This window comes from Scyliorhinus canicula, chromosome 11, assembly GCF_902713615.1.
Source record: "Scyliorhinus canicula chromosome 11, sScyCan1.1, whole genome shotgun sequence".
In the NCBI taxonomy this organism is placed as follows: Eukaryota; Metazoa; Chordata; class Chondrichthyes; order Carcharhiniformes; family Scyliorhinidae; genus Scyliorhinus; species Scyliorhinus canicula.
In genome coordinates, this window is record NC_052156.1 from 26,297,436 (window position 1) to 26,319,697 (window position 22,262).

At 47.7% G+C, this 22,262-nt stretch overlaps 1 protein-coding gene across 19 annotated transcripts in view; it reads left to right on the forward strand.

The window, feature by feature from the left end:
* atp2b2 (ATPase plasma membrane Ca2+ transporting 2) overlaps positions 1–22,262 on the forward strand; it is a 999,595-nt gene that overhangs the window by 903,680 nt on the left and 73,653 nt on the right. For all 19 annotated transcript variants that reach the window (XM_038812615.1, XM_038812611.1, XM_038812620.1 and 16 more), the window contains 2 exons: positions 11,981–12,068; positions 20,260–20,366. In XM_038812615.1, coding sequence (XP_038668543.1) covers positions 11,981–12,068; positions 20,260–20,366 — 195 coding nt within the window. The remainder of the gene's footprint in view (positions 1–11,980; positions 12,069–20,259; positions 20,367–22,262) is intronic.

The window sequence follows — 22,262 nt, forward strand, 5'->3', positions numbered from 1 at the left end:
ACCGATCGGCGGACCGGCCTCTCCAGCCCCGGCCCTAATTTATTACGGCCAGCCCCTGAACCCTCATGCCATGTTGCGTCGGGGCCGGTTCGTTGAAGAAGTCCCCCGCGCATTTACGGGTTGGTGCGGCCCAACTGCGCATGCGCGGGTTGGCGTGTCACCACTGCGTTCGCGTGGGCTGGTGCCGCCCCCAATGCGCGCCAGGAAATGAGGCTGGAACAGCGCGAACCGCTCCAGCGCCGTGGGGCCAGAATCGCTAGTGCCCACGACCGTTTCGCGCCATCATGAAATGCAACAGCATTCACGACGGCACGGACACTCTGTCCCACGATCGGAGAATCGCCCCCATAGACTGTGAGAGCCGTATGCTCCTCTGCGTCTAACATAAGTTAGAGATCAACTACCATGCCTTGCAAATTCGAGCTATGCAAGTGCAGTTAACAAAACTACCCTATCCCGGGGACCGTCTTGGTTACCACACTGATGGACATGGGAGGCTGTGCTTTTCAATGTTACCTTTGAATTAAAGTAAGGCAAGCGTAAATATTTCTTTGTTGTTTGCCATTTCAAGTTGATGACAATTCTATTAATATATGAATGATTAAGCATTTTCTATAACTCATTCTGAAATATTTGGTGTGTATTCATTAATGTTATTCATGGGGTCATAGTTAGTTCACATGCCCGATTTCAATTTTGTGGCCCACTGCGATGAAGGAGGTCCACGCGTGCGATCACTGGCCTAGGCTACCTATCACTGCCACACACTCATCATCGACTCCCATCCACCCACTCTGATACCTCATCAAAAGCTTGAGTAAGTTAGTAAACACAATTTCCACAATTTATTGTTAATGTAATCAATAAGGTGAATTTTTTCATTTGATAACTTCATCAGAATGTGAAAGTGAGTGTACAACAGCACTGTGGTTATGGTCAAATGTGTTTGCTTGTTTCTTTGCATCAGTTAAAAATAACTTTTGTTGATTTGCAACAAGACGTTGAAAAATCAGCAGGGGAACATCTTGAGAAATTCTCGCCTGAATGTTGCCAGTATAGAAATGTGAGAAGCATCAGAATAAACTTGTTTGCTTCAACACTTTCAGTAAGAATTACAGTATGAATCCTCCAGTTCTGCAGGTAATATGTAATATGCAGCCCTGGCTCCCAGAGCTGGAGCAGATAATAATCTTTATTGTCACAAGTCAGCTTACATTAACACTGCATTGAAGTTACTGTAAAAATCCCCCAGTCGCCACACTCTGGCGCCTGTTTGGGTACACAGAGGGAGAATTCAGAATGTCCAATTCACCTAACAACACGTCTTTCGGGACTTGTGGGAGGAAACCGGAGCATCCGTGAGAACGTGCAGACTCCGCACAGTCACCCAAGCCGGAAATTGAACCTGGAACCCTGGCACTGTGAAGCAACAGTGCTAACCACTGTGCTGCCATGCTGCCCAATGGTGTTGCTCCTAACGTTCCAGATGGTGGGACCCCCCCACCCCCCATTTCCAGGACCTCCAAACTTCACCCCCCCCCCCCCCAAACTTCCGGAGGCCCGTTCATTCCCGCCCTGCACACCCCCACCTTTCATACCCCCCTCCATCCTCCATTCATTGGCATGGCCCTCCTAAGGCCCTGACCTTTGGCCATGCACCCTGGCACTGCCACCTTGGCAGTGCTCTTGCTGGCTTTGCAGTGTCACCTGGGCACCTTGGCATACCAGGGTGGCAGTGCCAAGGTACCCATATTCCAAGGGGATGGCCGGGATACACCCTCCCCTGTCTCTGACCACCAAAGGGGCCCCCGATGGCCAGGGAGACCCACGGGTGCCGTTCCGCCTGGTCCACATTTGTGTGGATCAATACTGAATTGTGCCTGGCTAGGGTCTCCCTAGGGAGGCTGGGAGATTCCCAACAAAGCCCCCCACAAATGACTTAGAAACCTTTCCGTGAGATTGCGCCCGTTATATTTAATAAATTTATAGTAGAAAACAAATATGTACAATGACAATAACCTCAGATTAGCACATTGCACAACTGTTTTTAACTTTTGAATTTAATCAATAAGTAACTGAGTGCATTCAGTATTTGCAGAAGGTTGAAGTGTCAACCAGTTATCGGACCTGTCAGGCATTTGGTTTGCATCATTAGTCATATGTAATTACACATTTTGTGCTGATTTCTACTGCACTTTGACATCTTTATCTAATGCCTTTAGTCATGGCAAAATCAGCCAAATTATTAACATAAGAAAAATCAGATTACAGCATTCCATAACCCATTGAATAATGTACTGTGAAAATCAAAATCACTAATCTTTCTGAGATTGGATTCTTTTTCCCATTGAAAGCAATCCCAAACCTTTTAATTTCTCCATTCTGTGTAATATGTTTCGACCTTTCCATGATTGTGGCTGTGGGCTTTTCCCAGCACTGGCCAGCCACCAAGAAACAAAGCATCTTTGGGAGTGATGTGCCTGAGAAAAATGTCATTCCATTCCTATGGCGAGGAGCTTGATTGCTGTTTGATATCTCCCATAGCACCTCTGGGACCAAGTTGGTAGGAAGTATACAGTCCCAGAGGAATGTGACACAGTCCCAGAGAGTCATTGCACAGTGCCAAAGGAACATGACCCAGGCAGTGAAGGACATGACTCCCTTGCTGAGGGACGTGGCCCAGTCTCAGTGCCCCATGATTGAGGACATCGAGACCCTGGTTGAGACGAGGGCAGGCCTCCAAGACTGGCAGCGCCAGGTGATAGTGGAGCCTCCCAAGCTCACTCCGTCCTCACCTCCATCTCATGGAGTAATCCTGGGGCCATTGAACACCCGGAGGGAGGAGGAAGTGAAGGTGCCTCCCGAGGGGAGGTGCTAGAACACCTTAGTGCATCTGACTCCCCCAACCCGACACATCTGGACAGTGAGCAGGGCAGGCTGACACCTCGTCACCTGTGACATGCGAAAGTTCCCCGGGACAATCCAGGTCCAGAGGAGGGACGCCAAAAACATCTCCGGTCAGAGGGCGAGATATGCAGCAGGCCACCTCACGTCTGATGTGAAGGAGTGGTAGTCCACATAAGATAAGAAAGTTAGACGTCAATTATGTTGGCATTGGTGCAGCACATAAGCAAAACAATGTATATAGTCACGATTAAATACCTCTTCACCAACATTCCGACCTGCCTCAATCCTCTGTCTGAAGAGTATGAGGCTGGGCTGGGTGTACAGGGTGTGCCAGGTTGGGGGGTGGGGGGGGGGAGGGGGGGGGGGGGGGGGGGGGGATGTGGGAGGTTGATGGTGCGGGTGTTGGAGGATGGCATGGGAAGGATCCCCAGTACACTTGAATGTTGCATCTGGGGTGACCCTCAGAGGTGGCAGAGGTGTGAGACCGCCTGCAGAACAGCTCAGCCAGTGAGTGACCCATCACCGCTCACCATCTACATAACCACCCCTCCCACACCCCCAAAGGCGAAATAGGCCTGTGTGATGGAATGGCCAGCACGCATGTAGTGACCCCCCGGGCGGACAGTGGAATGTGATCCTGAAGGCAGGAATTAGATTTTGTTAAACAATGAGGAGAACCAGAGCTCACCCCACAGCGAGTCCATCATCCTCCGGAGGATACTGCCTGCCCAGGGTCCACACCCTGTAAGAACCTGGTAGTACCCTTGGAGGGGGAGCTGGGATGGAGTGAAGGGAGGAGGGACGGGGGAGGTGCAGTGAAGGGAAGTGGGACAGGGAAGGTGGAGTGAAGGGAAGAGGGATGAGGGTGGTACAGCGATGGGAGGAAGGACAGGAAAAGTTGTGAGTGGCTATGAGGAAAAGGGCACTACATGTAAGGGGAGGGGTATGGGGAGGTGGTACAAGGCGGTGGAGCTGCTGGTGGCCACGTCTCCTAGTTGGCAAAACGGAGGTGATGAGGTTGTCCTGTGTGTAGTGGCCCTGGAGCACATGATGAGTGCCTTGCCCTGTCCTCCCCTCCATTCCCAGTTCTTCCTGGCCATCCTCCTTATCCTCCTCCTCAGATGAGGCCTGGCCTTCGTCCCCCTCTGCTGCGCGATGTTGTGCAGGATGCAGCAGGCTAGCACATTGTTAGAGACCCTCCTGGGGCCATATTGGAGAGCCCCACAAGAGTGGTCCAGGCATCGGAAGTGCATCTTGAGGACACCGATGCACCACTCAGTGACGCTCCTGGTTGCTGATTGGCATTGTTATAATGAGTCTCTGAATCAGTCTGGGGCCTCCAGACAGGGGTCATTAGCCAAGACCTCAGCAGGTATCCCTTGTCGCCCAAGAGCCAACCCCTCACCAGTGAGGTGCAAATGCCAAGAACCAATACGTTTGTCAGGATGTAAGCTTGCACAGTGCCAGGGTATCGGACGCAGACGTGCATGATGTGCAGCTGGTGGCCACACGCCAACTGCACATTGAGGGAAGTGAACCTCTTGCGATTAATGAAGGACACTCTCTGATGAATCGATGCTCGTAGGGGGGACATGGTCCCATCGATCATGGGGCATGCCAGCGATGGTAGCAAATCCTGCAGCCCAGGCATCCTGGCACTCCTGAGGTCTATATGGTCCGCTGCCCGGCAGAACAGGGCATCCATCACAGCACGGATGCACCTGTGTGCTTGTGTCTGAGAGATTCCAGACAGGTCCACACTCGGCTCCTGTTAAGACCCAGAGGCATAAAAGTTCAGGGCGACTGTCATGTTGACGGCTATCAGGAGTGGGTACTTTTCTTCATAGCCTTGTGGTGCCAGATGTGCCACCATCTGGTACAGGTGGCAAACGGTCTCCCTGGTTAGCTGACGTTTTCAGCAGCATAAGTGGTATGGCTTCTCCTCGAAGGACGGGTGCCGATGAATACACGTGCCCTGTTGCAGCACTTCCTTCACATTCCTCGGCCTGGTTGGGTGGTAGAAAGACTCGACATGTGTCACCAATCACCTCCATGCTTAGAATCTTGTGTGTGGGCAGGACCTGCAGGTGGGGTGAGTGAGGAAATATGCGTCAGCTGGGAGCTTAGCTGCAGTGTGATGTAGGTCCTGGGTGTGACACATAGGTGTGACAATCTGAATGGGGGCAGGGTGGATGGGAGCAGGGGAGCGGTGAACAGGCAGGGCTTGGAGACAGCTGGCAGTCATGAGGAGTAGCTAGCAGATAGTGTCACTGGTGAAGCCTTTGACGTGAGAGGCACAGTGTGCCAGGGAGGGTGCCAAATGCGACGGTGTATGTGCCCTTTGGGGTGAGCTCTACTGTTCCCCTGCAAAGAACAAAGAACAAAGAAAGGTACAGCACAGGAACAGGCCCTTCGGCCCTTCAAGCCCTTGCCGACCATGCTGCCCGTCTAAACTAAAATCTTCTATACTTCCTGGGTCCGTATCCCTCTATTCCCATCCTATTCATGTATTTGTCCAGATGCCCCTTAAACGTCACTATCATCCCTGCTTCCACCACCTCCTCCGGCAGCGAGTTCCAGGCACCCACTACCCTCTGTGTAAAAAAACTTGCCTCATACATCTCCTCTAAACCTTGCCCCTCGCACCTTAAACCTATGCCCCCTAGTAATTGACCCCTCTACCCCAGGGAAAAGCCTCTAACTATCCACTCTGTCTATGCCCCTCATAATTTTGTAGACCTCTATCAGGTCACCCCTCAACCTCCGTCGTTCCAGTGAGAACAAACCGAGTTTATTCAACCTCTCCTCTATTTGAGATGGAAGTATTCCACAAAGGTTGGTGTCAAAAAAATGGAGATGTTAAACTGATACATCTGGGGTGAAACACTAAAGTAAGGTTGTTGGGTAGCATGTTGTTGGGTAGAATGCAACATCTGACAACGCTATACTTAATTTGGAAGTTTATGCTGATGCTAGAAATAGAAGTGTTCCTGCTTGATATCTTTTAACTGGTGAGCCAGAACATGTCAACTAATAGTTCAGTGAGATGATGAAACGGGAGGAAGGTTTGTATGGATCCACAAAGACAACAAAAGTAATGCAATCCGGACTTCCAGTGGTGTTCGCGAACGGAGCGGCCGCAGCAAAGAGGCTCCCGCAGATCCGCAAAATCGCAGCTTTTTTCAGGGGGTTTCCCAGTGGAAAATTCTGAAAAAGAATTAAAGCCCTGAGAAATCGCCCCTGCCTCCCTCGCCCTGCCCCCCCTTGCCCTGCCCAGGCATCAAAGCTCCGTTCCACGGAGCTGAAGAGAAAAAGAAGAGGAGAGGCTGCTCCTGGTCAGCGGAGCAGCTGCACGTGGAGGAGGAGTGGAGATCGCAACAAGAAACTGCCTGAAAGTCGGAGCACGGAGAGGATAAGCCAAAAACAAAATAATAATTCTTTTTTATTCAACTTTTTTTTTCCCTCCCCAGAAATCGACAGGGCGCACAGGTCGCTCCGACCCAAGCCCAAAGCCTGTGAGCAACCCACAGCGATTATTGTGAAGCTGTACAGGTTCCAAGACAGGGGGAAAATCCTAAAGTGGGCCCGGCAGGCGAAATCGAGCATGTGGGAAGGGAAGATCATAAGGGTCTACCAGGACATTGGGGCGGGCCTGGCCAAAAGAAGGGCTGAATTCAACAGGGCCAAATCAGCACTCTACAAAAGTAATGTGCAATTTGGGATGTTATTCCCGGCCAAACTCTGGGTAACATTTGAGGGGAAGGAGCTGTTTTTTAACACCCCAAGAGGAGTTTGTTAGAGCGAACAACCTGGGGGAGGAACAGCCGCAACGGCCATCATGAAAGCGACAGGGATGGAAAAGAAAGGAAGAAAGAATCGGAACAAAGAGCGGAGGGCAGACCGCAAACAGAGACAATGAGATCACAAACCGTACACGCGTGTTTGGTGTACTGCGCGGGACTGTGCTGACTCGTTCCCGGGCTCGTTCTATCTCTCAATGCAATGGGAGGGAACGAAGCAAGGTGAATGAGGGCGAGAAAGGCGGACAGGAGGGCGAGACAAGGGCCAGCAAAAGGAAGGTAAAACAGGACCCGAGCAGGGCAAGTACTGGGAGGGAGGGCCACCGTGCTAGTGAGGACGGCCAACACGGGAGGGCAGGAAGAAAGGAGGGCCGCGGCGCGCCTCTCAGCGGAGAGAGAGTGCCTGGCACACAGAGGGGAGGGGGAACAGAGCAGAAGGGGGGGGGGGATAACACAGGGGGGGGAGAGAGGGTCAGGGACTATGGGGAGGGGGTAGAGGAGTCAGGGGGAGAGTGCAGAACAGAAGAGAAGCAAAGAGAAGGGTGAGGTAGATAAGCAGCACGAACACAGGCCTCGGCGGGCATGGAGTGGGGCGAGGAACCAAGATGGCACCACAAACAGCCACTTGGGAGGGCTGCAAGGCGGAGGGAGACACTGGAGTGCAGGGGCGCTGCCACGTGGTGTATACACAGCTGGCAGCCATGTTGGATGCCCCCTGGACAAAAGGAAACCCGGGAGCCCTGGGGCCCGATCTCATGGCGAGAGCCGTCCACCAGGTAGGTATGGGTGATCCCGAAGGACCGGGGGTCGAAACCCCCTACCAGGACTGTTACCTGGAACGTAAGGGGACTCAACGGCCCCGTGAAAAGATCCAGAGTCTTCACCCACCTAAGAAGCCTAAAAGCAGATATAGTCTACCTACAAGAGACACACCTGAGGGAGAAGGACCGACTGCTGGTAAGAAAGGGCTGTGTGGGACAGACAAACCACTCATGCTATGTACGAGGGCTAGGGGGGTGGCAATATTAATTAGCAAGAGGACAAGGTTTATGGAAACCAAGACAATTACGGACCCAGGGGGACGGTCCGTCATGGTCAGCGGTGTCCTGGAAGGGGCGCCGGTCGTACCGGTAAATGTGTACACTTCCAACTGGGACAACACAGAATTCATAAAGAAGACCATGGCAGAAATCCCCGACCTTGACACACACCAACTGATCATGGGGGGCGACTTCAACTGTATACAGGACCCACTGACCGACCGATCAAACCTCAAAGCAGGGAAAAAGACTGGCATGGCGAGGGAACTAGAAGCAATTCAGGAGCAGATGGGGGCGGTGAACCCATGGAGGTTCCTGCACCCAGGAGAGAAGGAATTTTTCTTTGCAGTGGGGAAATCGGTGCTTCCAGAGATCACGGGAATGGAATACTCCGCGATCGTTATCTCTGACCCACGCTCCACACTATATGGATGTGAGGTTGGAGACAAGCCGGGCCCAGTGCCCCACGCGGAGGCTGGACAAGGACCTCCTGGCCGACAAGGCTTTCTGTCAAAAAACATCGCGGGCCATAGGCGACTATGTTAGTAACAACCAAAACGGGGAAGTCTCACCCTCCACGTTCTGGGAGGCACTGAAGGCAGTGATTAGAGGAGAGATCATAGCCCACAAGGCAATCAGAGATAGGGAAGAGAGGGTGGCCAGGCAACAACTGGTGGACTCCATTCTGGAAGTCGACAGAAAATACTCCGAGGCCCCGACTGTAAAGCTGCTGGCGGAGAGAAAAAAGCTGCAAATGGACTTTAACCTGCTATTCACTAGGAAAGCAGTGTACCAACTCTGCCAGATACGCGGGACCTTCTACCAACATGGAGACAAGGCTGGCAGCCTATTGGCTCACCAGCTGAGAAAGCAGGCAGCCACGAGGGAAATAGCGCTGGTAAAGGATAGCAGAAGGAGACTGGTAACAGAGGCAAAGGAGATCAATCGGGCATTTGATACCTTCTACCAGGGACTGTACGCCTCCGAGCCACCCAGCCGGGGCGGGGGATAAAACAGTTCCTGGACGGACTGGAACTACCAGTTGTGGGGGAGGACAGACGGGGGGAGCTGGAAGCAGCAACAGACCTGGGAGAAATCATGGAGAGCATCAGCTCCATGCAGGCGGGGAAGGCACCGGGGACCCGACAGGTTCCCGGCGGACTTCTACAAAAAATTCGCACCAGTCCTGGCCCCACACTTAAGGGACATGTTCGCGGACTCACTGGCAAGGAACACCCGGCCCCCCCCCACACTAGCGCAGGCCACAATTTCACTGATACGCAAAATTGATAATGACCTGACGGAATGTGGATCATACGGACCCATTTCACTGCTGAACATGGTGTGAAATACGCACAAAGGTCCTGGCCAAAAGGCTGGAGGGCTGTGTACCAGAGGTGGTCGCAGAGGATCAAACGAGTTTCGTCAAGGGTAGGCAGCTCACAGCGAACATCAGGTGGCTGCTGAACCCCCTCCGGGGAGAGAACACCAGAGGTGATTGTCTCCCTGGACACAGAAAAGGCCTCTGACAGAGTCGAATGGAGCTACCTCCTCGAGGTACTGGAACGGTTTGGGCTAGGAGCAGGATTCACCACCTGGGTGAGGATCCTGTACAACACTCCCAAAGCGAGCGTCCAAACTAATACCACCAGCTCTGAGTACTTCCAGCTGCAGAGAGGAACAAGACAGGACTGCCCCCTGTTCCCACTCTTGTTCGCGCTAGCGATCAAACCCCTGGCGATAGCCCTGCGGGACGCGAAAACCTGGAAGGGAATCCGGAGAGGAGACAGAGAGCAGAGAGTCAAACTCTATGCAGATGACCTGCTCCTCTATGTCTCAGAGCCACAGGAAGGACTGAAGGCAATATTGCAAATACTGAAAAAGTTTGGAACCTTCTCGGGCTACAAACTTAACCTGGGCAAAAGCGAGACATTCCCAGTGAACCCAAAAGGGGGAGGGGCAGAGCTGAAGGGGCTCCCGTTCAAAACAGCCCAGAACAAATTTTGCTACTTGGGGACCCAGATATCCAGAGACTGGACACAGATCCACAAGTGGAACCTGACCAGCCTGGTGGAGGAAGTAAGAAGAGACCTTCAAAGGTCCCCTGGCAGGGAGAGTGCAGACAATCAAGATGAAGGTATTGCCAAGGTTCCGTTTCCTGTTTAGATCCATTCCGACCTCATCCCCAAGGCCTTTTTCCAAAATGTAGACAGTCCAATCATGGTGTTTGTGTGGTGGGTAAGAACTCGAGAATTCCCAAATCGACACTGCAAAGAAGAAAATCAAAGGGGGCTTGGCCTTGCCAAACCTACAATACTACCACTGGGCAGCAACGGCAGAAAGAGTGAGGGGTGGGTACAAGAACCCGACACAGATTGGGTACAAATGGAGGAGGCAACCCGGGTTGGGGGGGGGGAGGGAGGCAGAATGAATGTGGGGAAACCACGAGAGATGAGGTGGGGGGGGGGGGGGGGGGGGGGGGGGGGGGGGAGGCAGAATGAATGTGGGGAAACCACGAGAGATGAGGCGGGGGGGGGGGGGGGCTACTCCCCCTTTTTTTCTTTTTTTTCTCTCCACTCTGTCCGGAAAACTAAAAATATGCACAGCCGAAGGGGAGGAAGCAAGGGAATGACCCTCCGGGCCCTGGCCACAGCAGCACTCCCATCCTCCTCAACAAGATACACGATGAGCCCAGTGGTAGCGGCCACGCTGACAACGTGGTCCCAGCTGAGATAACACTTCGGGATAACCAAAATGTCCCCCATGGCTCCTGTATGCAGCAATCACAGATTCCCCCCAGCCATGCTGGATACCACCTTCAAAAGATGGAGGCTGAACGGGGGCACATTGACAGTCGGGGACTTCTACGTTGGGCACAGACTGGCGACACGAGGAACTGATGAGGTAGTGTAGGCTAGCAAAAGGGCAGGAAATGAGACACCACCAAATAAAACACTTCCTCCGCCAAGAGACAGTAGGGTACCCCGGGGCCCAGAAACCACACTCCGAGAGGACCTGACAGGCACAAGCAACGAGAAGGGGGGCTATGTGGGAAAATATACGGACACCCACTGGACAGAGCCTGTCCACTGGACGAGATCAGACAAAAATGGGAGGACGAACTGGGGACAGAGCTGGATGGGGACTCTGGAGTGAAGCACTGAGCAGGGTGAACTCCACCTCCTCCTGCGCAAAGCTCAGCCTAATGCAGCTCAAGGTGGTGCATAGAGCGAACCTGACCAGAACCCGAATGAGCAGGTTCTTTCCGGAGGAGGACAAATGTGAGCGGTGCCAGAGGGGCCCGGCCAACCACACCCATATGTTTTGGGCTTGCCCCAAGCTTTCTGGGTTCTGGACAGCCTTCTCCGAGGCAATGTCCAGGGGTGTGGGGTTGAGGGTGAAGCCATGCCCAATAGTGGCAATCTTCGGGGTATCGGAGCAGCCAGAGTTACACATGGGGAAGGGGCCAACGCCCTCCCTTTCGCTTCCCTAATCGCACGCCGGAGAATCCTGCTCGGCTGGCGATCGGCAGCAGCACCCACAGCTGCAGACTGGCTCGCTGACCTCTCGGAATTTCCCCACCTGGAGAAGATTAAATACGCCGCCCGAGGATCAGAGGAAGGCTTCCTGGATACTTGGGGGCAGTTTGTCGGACTGTTCCAAATCCTGTTCAAGGCCAGCAACGAGGAGTAACCTAATAAGATTTTTTTTTAAAACACCAAAATAGATGAGGTACCAAAAGACTGCGCAACCAGGGTGGGGGGGGAGGCGGAAGGCGGAAGGAATGTGGGGAAACTGCGAGAGATGAGGCGGGGGGGGGTACTCCCCCCCTTTTTTTTTTCTCTCCACTCTGTCCGGAAAATAAAAGAAAAGCACAGCCGAAGCCAAGGGCGGCGGGGGGGGGGGGGGGGGGGGGGGGGCAACGGGGGAGGGGGAGGAACCATAGACCGAGCCAGAGGGCAACCAAATGCACATCGGGTCAGTTAAACGAAAGACAAACGAAACCTCTCTGTATAATAAAGGAAACTAGCGCGGGCGAGAAAAATGTGATGTGTTTTATATACAACTGCTTATAAATATGGGAAATGCCAATAAAAAGATTTATTAATAAAAAGTAATGCAAGCCAAGTCATTTGTAAAAGTCACTTCAGGGTAATGGCAAACCTTATTACATGGGTGTTGTTTGAATGACTAACTTGAGAAAACTTTTAAAATAATTTTTTTGATCTTCAGATCGAACAAGAACGTATTGACAAGATCTGGCCAAAACTCCGGGTCCTCGCTCGATCATCGCCCACTGACAAACATACGTTAGTGAAAGGTACACAATTCATTTCAACAACCTCTCCTAGCCAATGCTGAACTCTCGAAACACAGAATTGTTTCTGCATTGTCGTGGGTTGGACTTATTTGTTATTTTCTAACTGATTTGTTATGTGTTGCAAGTAAGGCAATGGTAATCTGATCTTGTGGCCACTAATTGTTTTTATTTGTGTTTTGTTTCAATTAACATTGGGTCAGTATGCCTGCAAGATCCATAGAATTATGACCAGGGGTTTCTGCCTTGGGTGCAGGACTGCACTAGCTCTGTAAAATGAATTATTTGCTCCTCTCTCCCTACCCTTTTTTTGTTTGTTTAATGGTTGAGTAGACAAGCTTTTTTTATAATAAACCTATTTTTAGTTATATTAGTAAAGCACCAGGTTACTACTATTAAGTACATCAAGGAATATTCATTTTAAAAAGGTACTTTCTGATATGCTGCTTACTTGCACTGGTGATTTGGGCACACACAGTTTTGCCAGTTAAGCTTTTTGCTCACGTTTCTGCTCAAACCACTTTGCATATTGCCAAAACAAAAATCTTCCATAAACCAGTACAATTATGCTGTGTTCTAGAATATAAGTTTAAAAACAACATTTTTCACATAAAAAACATTCCTGGAACTCACTCATTTCAAAAGGAAATTAGATGGGCGTTTGAAGGAAATAAACTGGCAGGGTTACAGAGATGGAGTAGGGGCATCATGGACTAGACGGGCTGAATGGCCTCCTTGTGTGTGGCAAATGACTTTGAATGACTAATTTAAGGGCGGTAGTCTGGTACAATTTTGCCAATACAACTAAAATGGCTTGGCTTATCGTACAAGTAAGACGTTTTTAACATGAGTGTTGATTGACCACTTTTTTAAACTAGCGCCAATGATTACAGAAACCCGATTTGCAGTGGACAAAATTTGCAATGTTATTTTCATAGAATTTACAGATCATAGAATTTACAGTGCAGAAGGAGGCCATTCGGCCCATCGAGTCTGCACCGGCTCCTGGAAAGAGCACCCTACCCAAGGTTAACACCTCCACCCTATCCCCATAACTCAGTAACCCCACCCAACACTAAGGGCAATTTTGGACACTAAGGGCAATTTATTATGGCCAATCCACCTAACCCGCACATCTTTGGACTGTGGGAGGAAACCGGAGCACCCGGAAGAAACCCACGCACACACGGGGAGGATGTGCAGACTCCGCACAGACAGTGACCCAAGCCGGAATCGAACCTGGGACCCTGGAGCTGTTAAGCGATTGTGCTATCCACAATGCTACCGTGCTGCCCCACTGTGGGCTACTCCCCCCCCCCCTTTTTTTTTCTCTCCACTCTGTCCGGAAAATAAAAGAAAAGCACAGCCGAAGCCAAGGGTGGGGGGGGGGGGGGGGCAACGGGGAAGGGGGAAGGGGGAGGAACCATAGACCGAGCTCTGGTTTGCCAGTTAAGCTGGTTTGACAGATTTTGGGAAATTGCCCTGAAAGTATTTTTTTCATCTATAGCTCTGGGGTTTGGTATTGCGATTCTCTGTGTATGCAGATGGTTCAGAGTTACCAATGAAAATATTGAAATAATTGATCTATTTGGCTAGTTTGATTTAAGGTATTCAAGTGCAGGAAAATTGGCAACAAATTGCAGGAAAGTGTATACAACACTCAAAAAATTGAAGTAAATTGTGCATGCAATATTGCTCATGTAGTTGGTTTAACTTTAACCATCTCTCTTAACTGTAATCTCCCAGCCTCATTGTTTTGGTTTTTACCCCATGTTTACTCACATTCCTGTTGGCCCTGCCAGAGAATATTCCCATCATGCAATGTAGGTGTTTTTGAGTCACAGATTGGATTCCTGATTTTAATAGATGATTTTCACTTGGATAGTGACAACTTCTATTTCTAAAACATATATTTAATGTTCATATATTTAATGTTTCACAAAGGTATAATTAAACAACAGTGTATATGGAATCTGTAAAGGGCAAAGTTAGGCATGAGTGACCAAATACTTGTTCAAAAGTTTAAGTTTTAGAAAGGTCTGAAAGAAGGTGAGGGGAATGGTGACGTTGGGGGGGGGGGGGGGGGGGGGGGGGGGGGGCATACAAAATAGGCCAAATTGAGAGAGTTGCAGGGGGTACAGAGATAGGGAGCAGAGAAACCACAAGGGTTTCAAGGGGACAGATGAAAATGTGAAGCTGACTTCCATTTTTTCCACACCGTACTTAATCAGGGAGTCGGGCTCTCCGCCCTGCATCTTCCCAACCAATTATATGGCTCACAGGCCGCTCAAGGGGATTACATTCTGACCTTGGTATGGGATAGGATCATAGAATCATAGAATCCCGGGCAGCACCTTGGCACGGTGGTTAGCATTGCTGCCTACGGCGCTGAGCATCTGGGTCACTGTCCGTGTGGAATTTGCACATTCTCCCTGTGTCTGTGTGGGTTTCACCCCCACAACCCAAAAAGATGTGTAGGATAGGTGGATTGGCCATGCTAAATTGCCCCTTAATTGGAAAAAAAATAATTGGGTACTCTGAATTTTAAAAAAAAAATCATAGAATTCCTACAGTGCAGAAGTAGGCCACTCAGTCCATCGGGTCTGTCCCGACCTCCTGAAAGAACACCCCATCCAGATCCACTCCCCCATCCCATCCCTGCAACCCCATAATCCCACAGAATATACGCATCCTTTGGACATTAAGGGGCACTTTAGCGTCGCCAATCCACCTAACCTGTACATCTTCGGACTGTGGGAGGAAACCAGAGCACCCAGAGGAAACCCATGCAGACTCAGGGAGAACATACAAACTCCACACAGTCATCCAAGTTCAGAATCAAACCCGAGTCCCTGATGCAGTGAGGCATCAGTGTTAACTACAGTGGCACGGTGCCACCCTTTCCTTTTTTTATATAACTTTAGAGCACCCAATTCATGTTTTCCAATTAAGGGGCAATTTAGCGTGGCCAATTCATCTAGCCTGCACATCTTTGGGTTGTGGGGGCGAAACCTACTCAAACACGGGGAGAATGGGCAAACTCCACACGGGCAGTGAGCCAGAGCCGGAATCGAACCTAGGACTCACTGCGCCACCGTGCTGCCCATGCCACCCTTTCAACAGCAGCATTGTGGACGAGCTGTTGTGATTGTCAGGGAATTTTGAAAAACCATTTTGAAAGTCAACAGGATACAATCGGGTATACTGCTTCTTTCCTTATAAATAGGAACATAGCAACAGGAGTAGGCCATTCAGCCCCTTGAGCCTGTTCCACTATTCAATGAGATCAGGGCTGATAGATGGCCTTACGCCATATACCTGCCTTTGGCCCCCATCCCTTAATATCTTTGCTTAAGAAAAATCTGTCTATCTCAGACTTAAAATTAAATTAGCAACTGACAAATAGATTTACGTAAGGTAGGATAAATAAAAACATTTACTGTTAAGCATTGGGGCCACTCAGGTTATGCCAAAGAATTTGTGAATTGTTTATCCCAATCTTCAGAATGTTGAAATATGCCAGGAACTTGAATAAACAAGTATTAAAAAAAAACCTAATTGTGCAGCAGTCGGAATAGATCTTCTGTTGTCCACATTAATGAGTTTCATCTGTTATACTGATGGCTGCCTGCGTGCAAGATTTTAATATTAAGATAATTACAATGAAATTAAAGAGTAGTTTATATCGCTGCCAAATTGCACATCGGCTGTTGTTGTACATTGAAATGCAGAGCTCTGAAAATGTTCAGTCTCCGAATTGTGATGCAAAAAATGTTCACAGCAGACGCATGATGTTGCACCTCAGAACCTTATTCCGTGAATAAAAGGCATGTTGTTCTTGTTCAGATCTTCAAAGGGGAGACAATGATAAAAGCAAATTGCTGCGGATGCTGGAACTTGAAACAAAAACGGAAAATACTGCACAATCTCAGCAAGTCTGACAGCATCCACGGAGAGAGAAGAGAGGTAATGTTTCCAGTCTGGATGACTCTCAGATCGGATCTGACAGAGTGTCAGCCAGACTCGAAACGTTAGCTCCGAGTCTCCACAGATGCTGTCAGACGTGCCTGAGATTGTCCAGTATTTTCTGATTCTGTTTGAAGTAGATAATGATGTCATTTGAACGGAATCTACACCTATGCATTATGACTGCGGACAAGCTTCCATCCTTTATACCTGAAAAATTACATAGAGAACTACACTATCTGAAAGTTTGACTTTTCCTCCAAACCCACCTGACAGTTTGAACAGAAATCGGGCATTTGAATGAAAAAAGCAGAGGAATATTTGTTGTTCTGTTGGCTGATGGGTGATCAAGAGGCCACACAGCATGTATAGCACCCAACATTTCAGAAAAGAATGAGGGTCAGGTTAGTGTGCGACATTGCATAAGCCTCCACAAAGATCAAAGCTGATACGATGCCAGCATTACCCACAGGAAATTGTCTTTCAACGAACTACTATTTCCCAAAAGGGTAGTGATAATCTCAAATTATTTCTGGGCCAACACTTGTTTTATAACAGCTTTCTCGAATGTAACACAATTAACAAGTGAGTATGGTATGAAGATTCCTCTGTTACTGTTTGTCTTCAATGTTAAGTTCTGTGGAGAATATTATGGGTTTTTTTTACCGTAGCTGGGGAGATATTGGGTTTAAGAGGTCGAGTCCAAGTTCCTGTAGGAAAACATATTGACCTGCTTCAGCTGCAGGTTCGTAGGTACAAGGATTGATGCAAACACCAGCACAGAAGTCAGGGGCAATTGTATTTCGAACCTTTGCAATTAAATCGGCTTCTGGGTCACTTGCAAGGACAGTTTACCAGCTTGATTGATCCAGATTATTTTTTGCAGTATCCTCTGCTGCTCTTGTACAAAAGGAATACTTAACGATGCAATTTTCATTCCCATCAGTGGAATTATCTCTGTTCCATAGAATTCCTACAGTGCAGAAGGAGGCCATTTGGCCCATTAAGTCTGTACCGACCCTCTGAAAGGGCACCCTATCTAGGCCCACTCCCCCGCCCCATCCCTGTAACCCCACCTCACATGGACATCTCTGGACACTAAGAGGCAATTTAGCATGGCCAATCCACCTAATCTGCACATTTTTGGACTGTAAGAGGAAACTGAGGAAACCCACGTAGCCGCAGGGAGAAAGTGCAAACTCCACACAGACAGTCACCCAAGGCCGGAATTGAACCCCGGTCTCTGGCGCTGTGAGGCAGCAGTGCCACTGTGCTATTCGTGGCACGTTTGCTCTGAAGTTAAGTGTGCCACTGCACATAGGCTTGTAATAAAATTATAAGGTGGATTTCGAACCGCCGTTTTTCAGGTAGGCTGGGAGAAGGGTAGGCTTGTAAAAAATGGTGGAAGTTATGGGAAGGAAGCTTGCCATCTTCCTTGCCATAGGATAGCCGTAAAAGTGGGAAGAGAAGCGCCAAGGCCACCCATTGACTGGAGATTGGTAGCCATTTACTTGTATTTCAAGGAGGATTAACTGAAAACTCCCCACCCTGCCAGCCTCTTACCAGCATTGCAACAGCCTTCATGTTGCATGGGGCGGTCACTCGGTAAGCCGTAGTGGCCTCCCAGCAGGCGGGGCAGGCAACCATCATTTCTGGGCACTTCATGGCCCTGCAGCTCCAGTGCCCCTGCTGAAAGGTTCATCCCTCTCCTATCACAGGAGTTTGCCAACTTGGCCCTGGCACATTAAGAAAACTAGTTCTTAGTCCTTCGAGGGCACTGCGGCATTGAGGAGGACTCTCCTTCCACCTCTATCACTATTAATTCCTTTGCCAGTCAGCTTAAAACGGTGTCCTCTGGTTCTCGACCTCTCCACCAATGGAACAGTTTCTCTCTACTTACTTGACCTAGACCCCTCATGATTTTTAATACTTCTATTAAATCTCTGCTTAACCTTCCCTTCCCTGAAGAGAACAAACCCAGCTTCTCCACTCTGTACATGTAACTGAAATCTCCCATCTCTTGAACCATTCTCGTAAATCTCTTCTGTACCCTTTCCAAATCCTTACCAGATGTGTGTTGCCCAGATACTTCAATACTTCAGCTAACGCCGGATCAATGTTTTACAAAAGTTAATCATAACTTCTTTGCTTTTGTACTTTATGCTTCGATTTATAAAGCCGGCAATATGATATGCCTTTTCAGCCACTTTCTCAATCTGCTCTGTGGCCATCAATGACGTAGGCACATATTCTCTCAGGTTACTCTGTTCCTGCACCCACTTTAGAATTGTACCTTTATATTGCTTCTCCTCATTCCCCCGACCAAAATGTATTAATTCACACTTCTCTGCATTAATGTCTGCCCCATTCTACCAGCTTGTTTATGTTCTCTTGAATTTTATCACTATCCTCCTCACCGTTCATATATTTTCAGGTTTGGTATAATTTCCAAATTTTGAAATCGTGCCCTGTACACCCAAGTCTAGGCCATTGATATATATTGTTATGACCTCCTTGGAGATCTGTAAACCAGAATAACTAAATTTATTGACCTATCCCCAAATAGAAAGATTACTAGACAATAATTCACTTTTTGTAATTTTTACTTGAATGTGAGTCCGAACCAGTGTAAATTAACAGACAAATCACAGTTGATACAGACTATAAATTACACATGGATGAATTCACCTGAGGAAGGAGCAGTGCTCCGAAAGTTAGTGATTCGAAACAGACCTATTGGACTTTAATCTGGTGTTGTAAGACTTTTTACTGTGCTCACCCCAGTCCAACGCCGGCATCGCCACATCATTTATATTATTGTGACAGCGATTTTCATCGCAAATGCCAATTATCACTTGCAAGCAGCATCGGTACTGCAGGTGAATATGAATTTTCCAATTGGGCTTTTTTACCTCAAGATAAAATGCAGGACAGCAAAATGGCGCAGTGGTTAGCAGTGCTGCTTCACGGTGCCGAGGACCCAGGTTCGATCCCAGCTCTGGGTCGCTGTCAGTGTGGAGTTTACACATTCTTCCCATGTCTGTGTGGGTCTCACCCCCACAACCCAAGACGATGTGCGGGTTAGGTAAATTGGCCACACTAAATTGTTGCTTAATTGGAAAAAAGAATTGGGTATTCTAAATTTTTTTTAAACAGATAAAGTGATCCACTTGCTATTTTTAATATATGATAGATGCAAAAGCTTTAAGAAAAAGGAATAAGGATTCATTCTCAAAAGCATTGTATTGTGTTTCTGCTTTGCCGTTTATGTGTAGTTCAATTGTGTGATGTGCATGGTGAAGCAGGACAGTAGTTGAAAAGTCAGTCAGCCTAACCTCCTGATGTTTTATTTATCTCCCTCAATCTCTTACTCTCTGCACCTCTTGAGAATTATTGCATTTGTCCTTCACAATGACCAGAAAATAAATACAAAAGCAAACTGCCATTTTGGGATTAGGCACAGCTTTTCCATCGGGGTAATGCATACCAAATGATGGAAAAAGTGCTTTGAAAATAATTTTAAGGTCTAAACGTTGATAATTCGGCTCATACTTATCCACAAAAGGTTTGAAGTTTGCTGGAAAAAAAAATACAATGGAAGTTTCCACTGGATCAAATTGGAACTGTGTGGAGGCCATTAAATGTAATCAGATTGAATGTAATCCATCTCGTTTTCCCTGTGAGGCTTTTGTATATTTAACATTTATTGTTTTTATTGTGTGCTCTGAAGATTACATTGATTTTTGAAGTAATCTGAAAAGGGTGTATTGTAATCATGTTCACAGAGCAATGCTTAATTATTGAAGATTATATTATTAAAGTCCCTTTCCAGTAACCGTCCAATTATTCTACCGAGGGTCAAATTATTTATTTTTTCTTTACTGGTTGTGAACTATTGTAGACAATTATTTGCCTGGAGATTGATTTGCCAAAGGGGTCAGAGACCTAATTTAATTTTTAATTACCTTTGTCTCCTCCTAACTTGTCCTTTTTTTTAACGTCACACTGGTGGTGTTTTGATTATTTTTTAAATCACAGTAGTTGCGTGAAGGTGTTGGGGGGCCATGAATGACTTATTTACCGTGGAATTGTTACTTCCGGCACAAGTTGCTGACGTATGTAATTGGCGCTAAGGAGGTGGCGGGAGTTGTCCTGTTAATGGGGAGAGTGGGAAGCTCATTCTATTCTTCCTAATGAGCTCCAGTGGGGATGGCTTTGTTTGTTGCAGGTATAATTGACAGCCTGCATGGAGAGAGAAGACAAGTTGTAGCAGTAACTGGTGATGGAACCAATGATGGGCCAGCGCTGAAGAAAGCAGATGTTGGTTTTGCCATGGTAGGCAACAAAGCATTCAAAATTGTGTTAAACTTTGTTTGAGATTTGAATCAACAAACTGTGATAGCGCAGCAGTATTCCTTTACCATCTGCTAAAGGTGGAACCCCAATATCATGATTTGCTCAACACATACATATGTTAATCAACTGTTAGCTTTGCTAAAATGTTAGTTTCCAGCAATTCAGCACATCGATTACTCTGCCAAAAGTGGCATTTTACATCTGGGATGGAGGAACACACTTCAGTTGGCTTTTCCCAAATCCGGAGATATGTTACAATAGGCTCAAGGTCTTAGCTTTTCTTCCAACTGATCTGGAAGGAGATGAGACCACTGGATCATTCTGGAATAACTTGCAGTTTTAAATTATTTCACATATCCGACCTGGCATTTAACAAAAAACAAAATGTTTTTAAAGTGTATTGTTCTTTGAAGTTGATATTGCAAAGTTAAAATGGATATGTTAACAGACTTATTTTTCGCTCGTAGGTATCACGTTGATCCTTCCTTTACCCTTGAAAGTTAGCAGTTTTTCCCATTGCACGAGCCGAAAGATTGTAGGCCCTTGGGTCCTGGTTGCTAGACAACTTCAGTCAACTCCTCCCATTTCAGTGAATTTCCTCAGCTAATCCATGCTGAAGGAGTCGCAGGTTTGGTCTCCAATCTGTGCTGTGTTGGGGTGATATGGACTAGCGGTGGCAGATGGTTGCAATTGGCCCATGTGCACCTTTGTTTAGATGGTAAAAATCATCCATCCTAAAGAATGCATGACTTTTAGTGACCCCTGTGAGGTTACTTGGTACCCATGGGTCTCCCATCTTAGCAAAGGGTCATCCCCTTTGAAAAAAAGGGAAAAGGAGAATGTTGGATTTCAAAGAAAATGAGACTTCAGATGCAAAAGGTTTAAAATTAATGCAGATAAATCACTGTGGTAGATTTGTTACTCCCACTGACTATGCCATTGTGCATTCATAAACTATTTTATAGAATCAGTAAATCTGGTAGTCTAATTTCTGCAGTGTCTGTGGTCCAACATCCTAAAAACCCGATTATACCGTTATGGATCAAAATGCATTAAAGCTGCATAATGGAATAATTAATTGATAGATTGCAAGATTAAGTCCACAAACCTACTTGTCAATTAGAAAGCTGAAACTAGTATATGCACACAATCCTTTCATTCAGTTTCACTTTCCCTTGGTCCATTGTATACAGAAGTAAGTTGCTGGGTTCAGAGGAATCCACGTTCAGTAGAGGGAGTGAAGTTATGTGAGATCTTTGCAGTCTGAAGGAAATGGGTAGAAGGGATTTGAGAAGGAAGTAGCGGTTCCTGATTTGATACACCTGTATTCCGACTTGATATCTATACTTATGTGCATAGATTTATAACTATCTTGTGTAAATGAAATTATTTAGGATCTAAACATGGTGCCTTGGGCAAATGCAAACCAGCAAAATTTGAGAATTGAGCCCTTATTTGTGCTCAATTAACCCCGTCTCCAATTCCCATGGGTGAAATTTAAAGGGATTATCCACTACCTAACAGGTTAGTTTGGTGGTTGATTTCTTCTGCTCGTTGCTTTAATTCTACAACTGTAAGATGCTTTCTATACTTATTTGAAATTGCAAAAGTTTACTGGGAGTGATGTGTCAGGTACTGAAGGGCTTTGTCTTGACTTCAAAGCCTCTGCGCAAATCGCCTCTCCCAGTCATGAATGCATTGGTAGGCATCCCTCTTGGAATGTTGCATGACTGGGAGAATGAGCAGAGATCATGCAGAGCAGGACAAGTTGTGAGAAGAGGGTGTTCAGAGAGAAATCATTCCAGCTGAATCTTCGGAAGGAACAGTGTATGAGATGTTGGTGCTTCAATAAGGACACCCGATCTGAAATCTGCC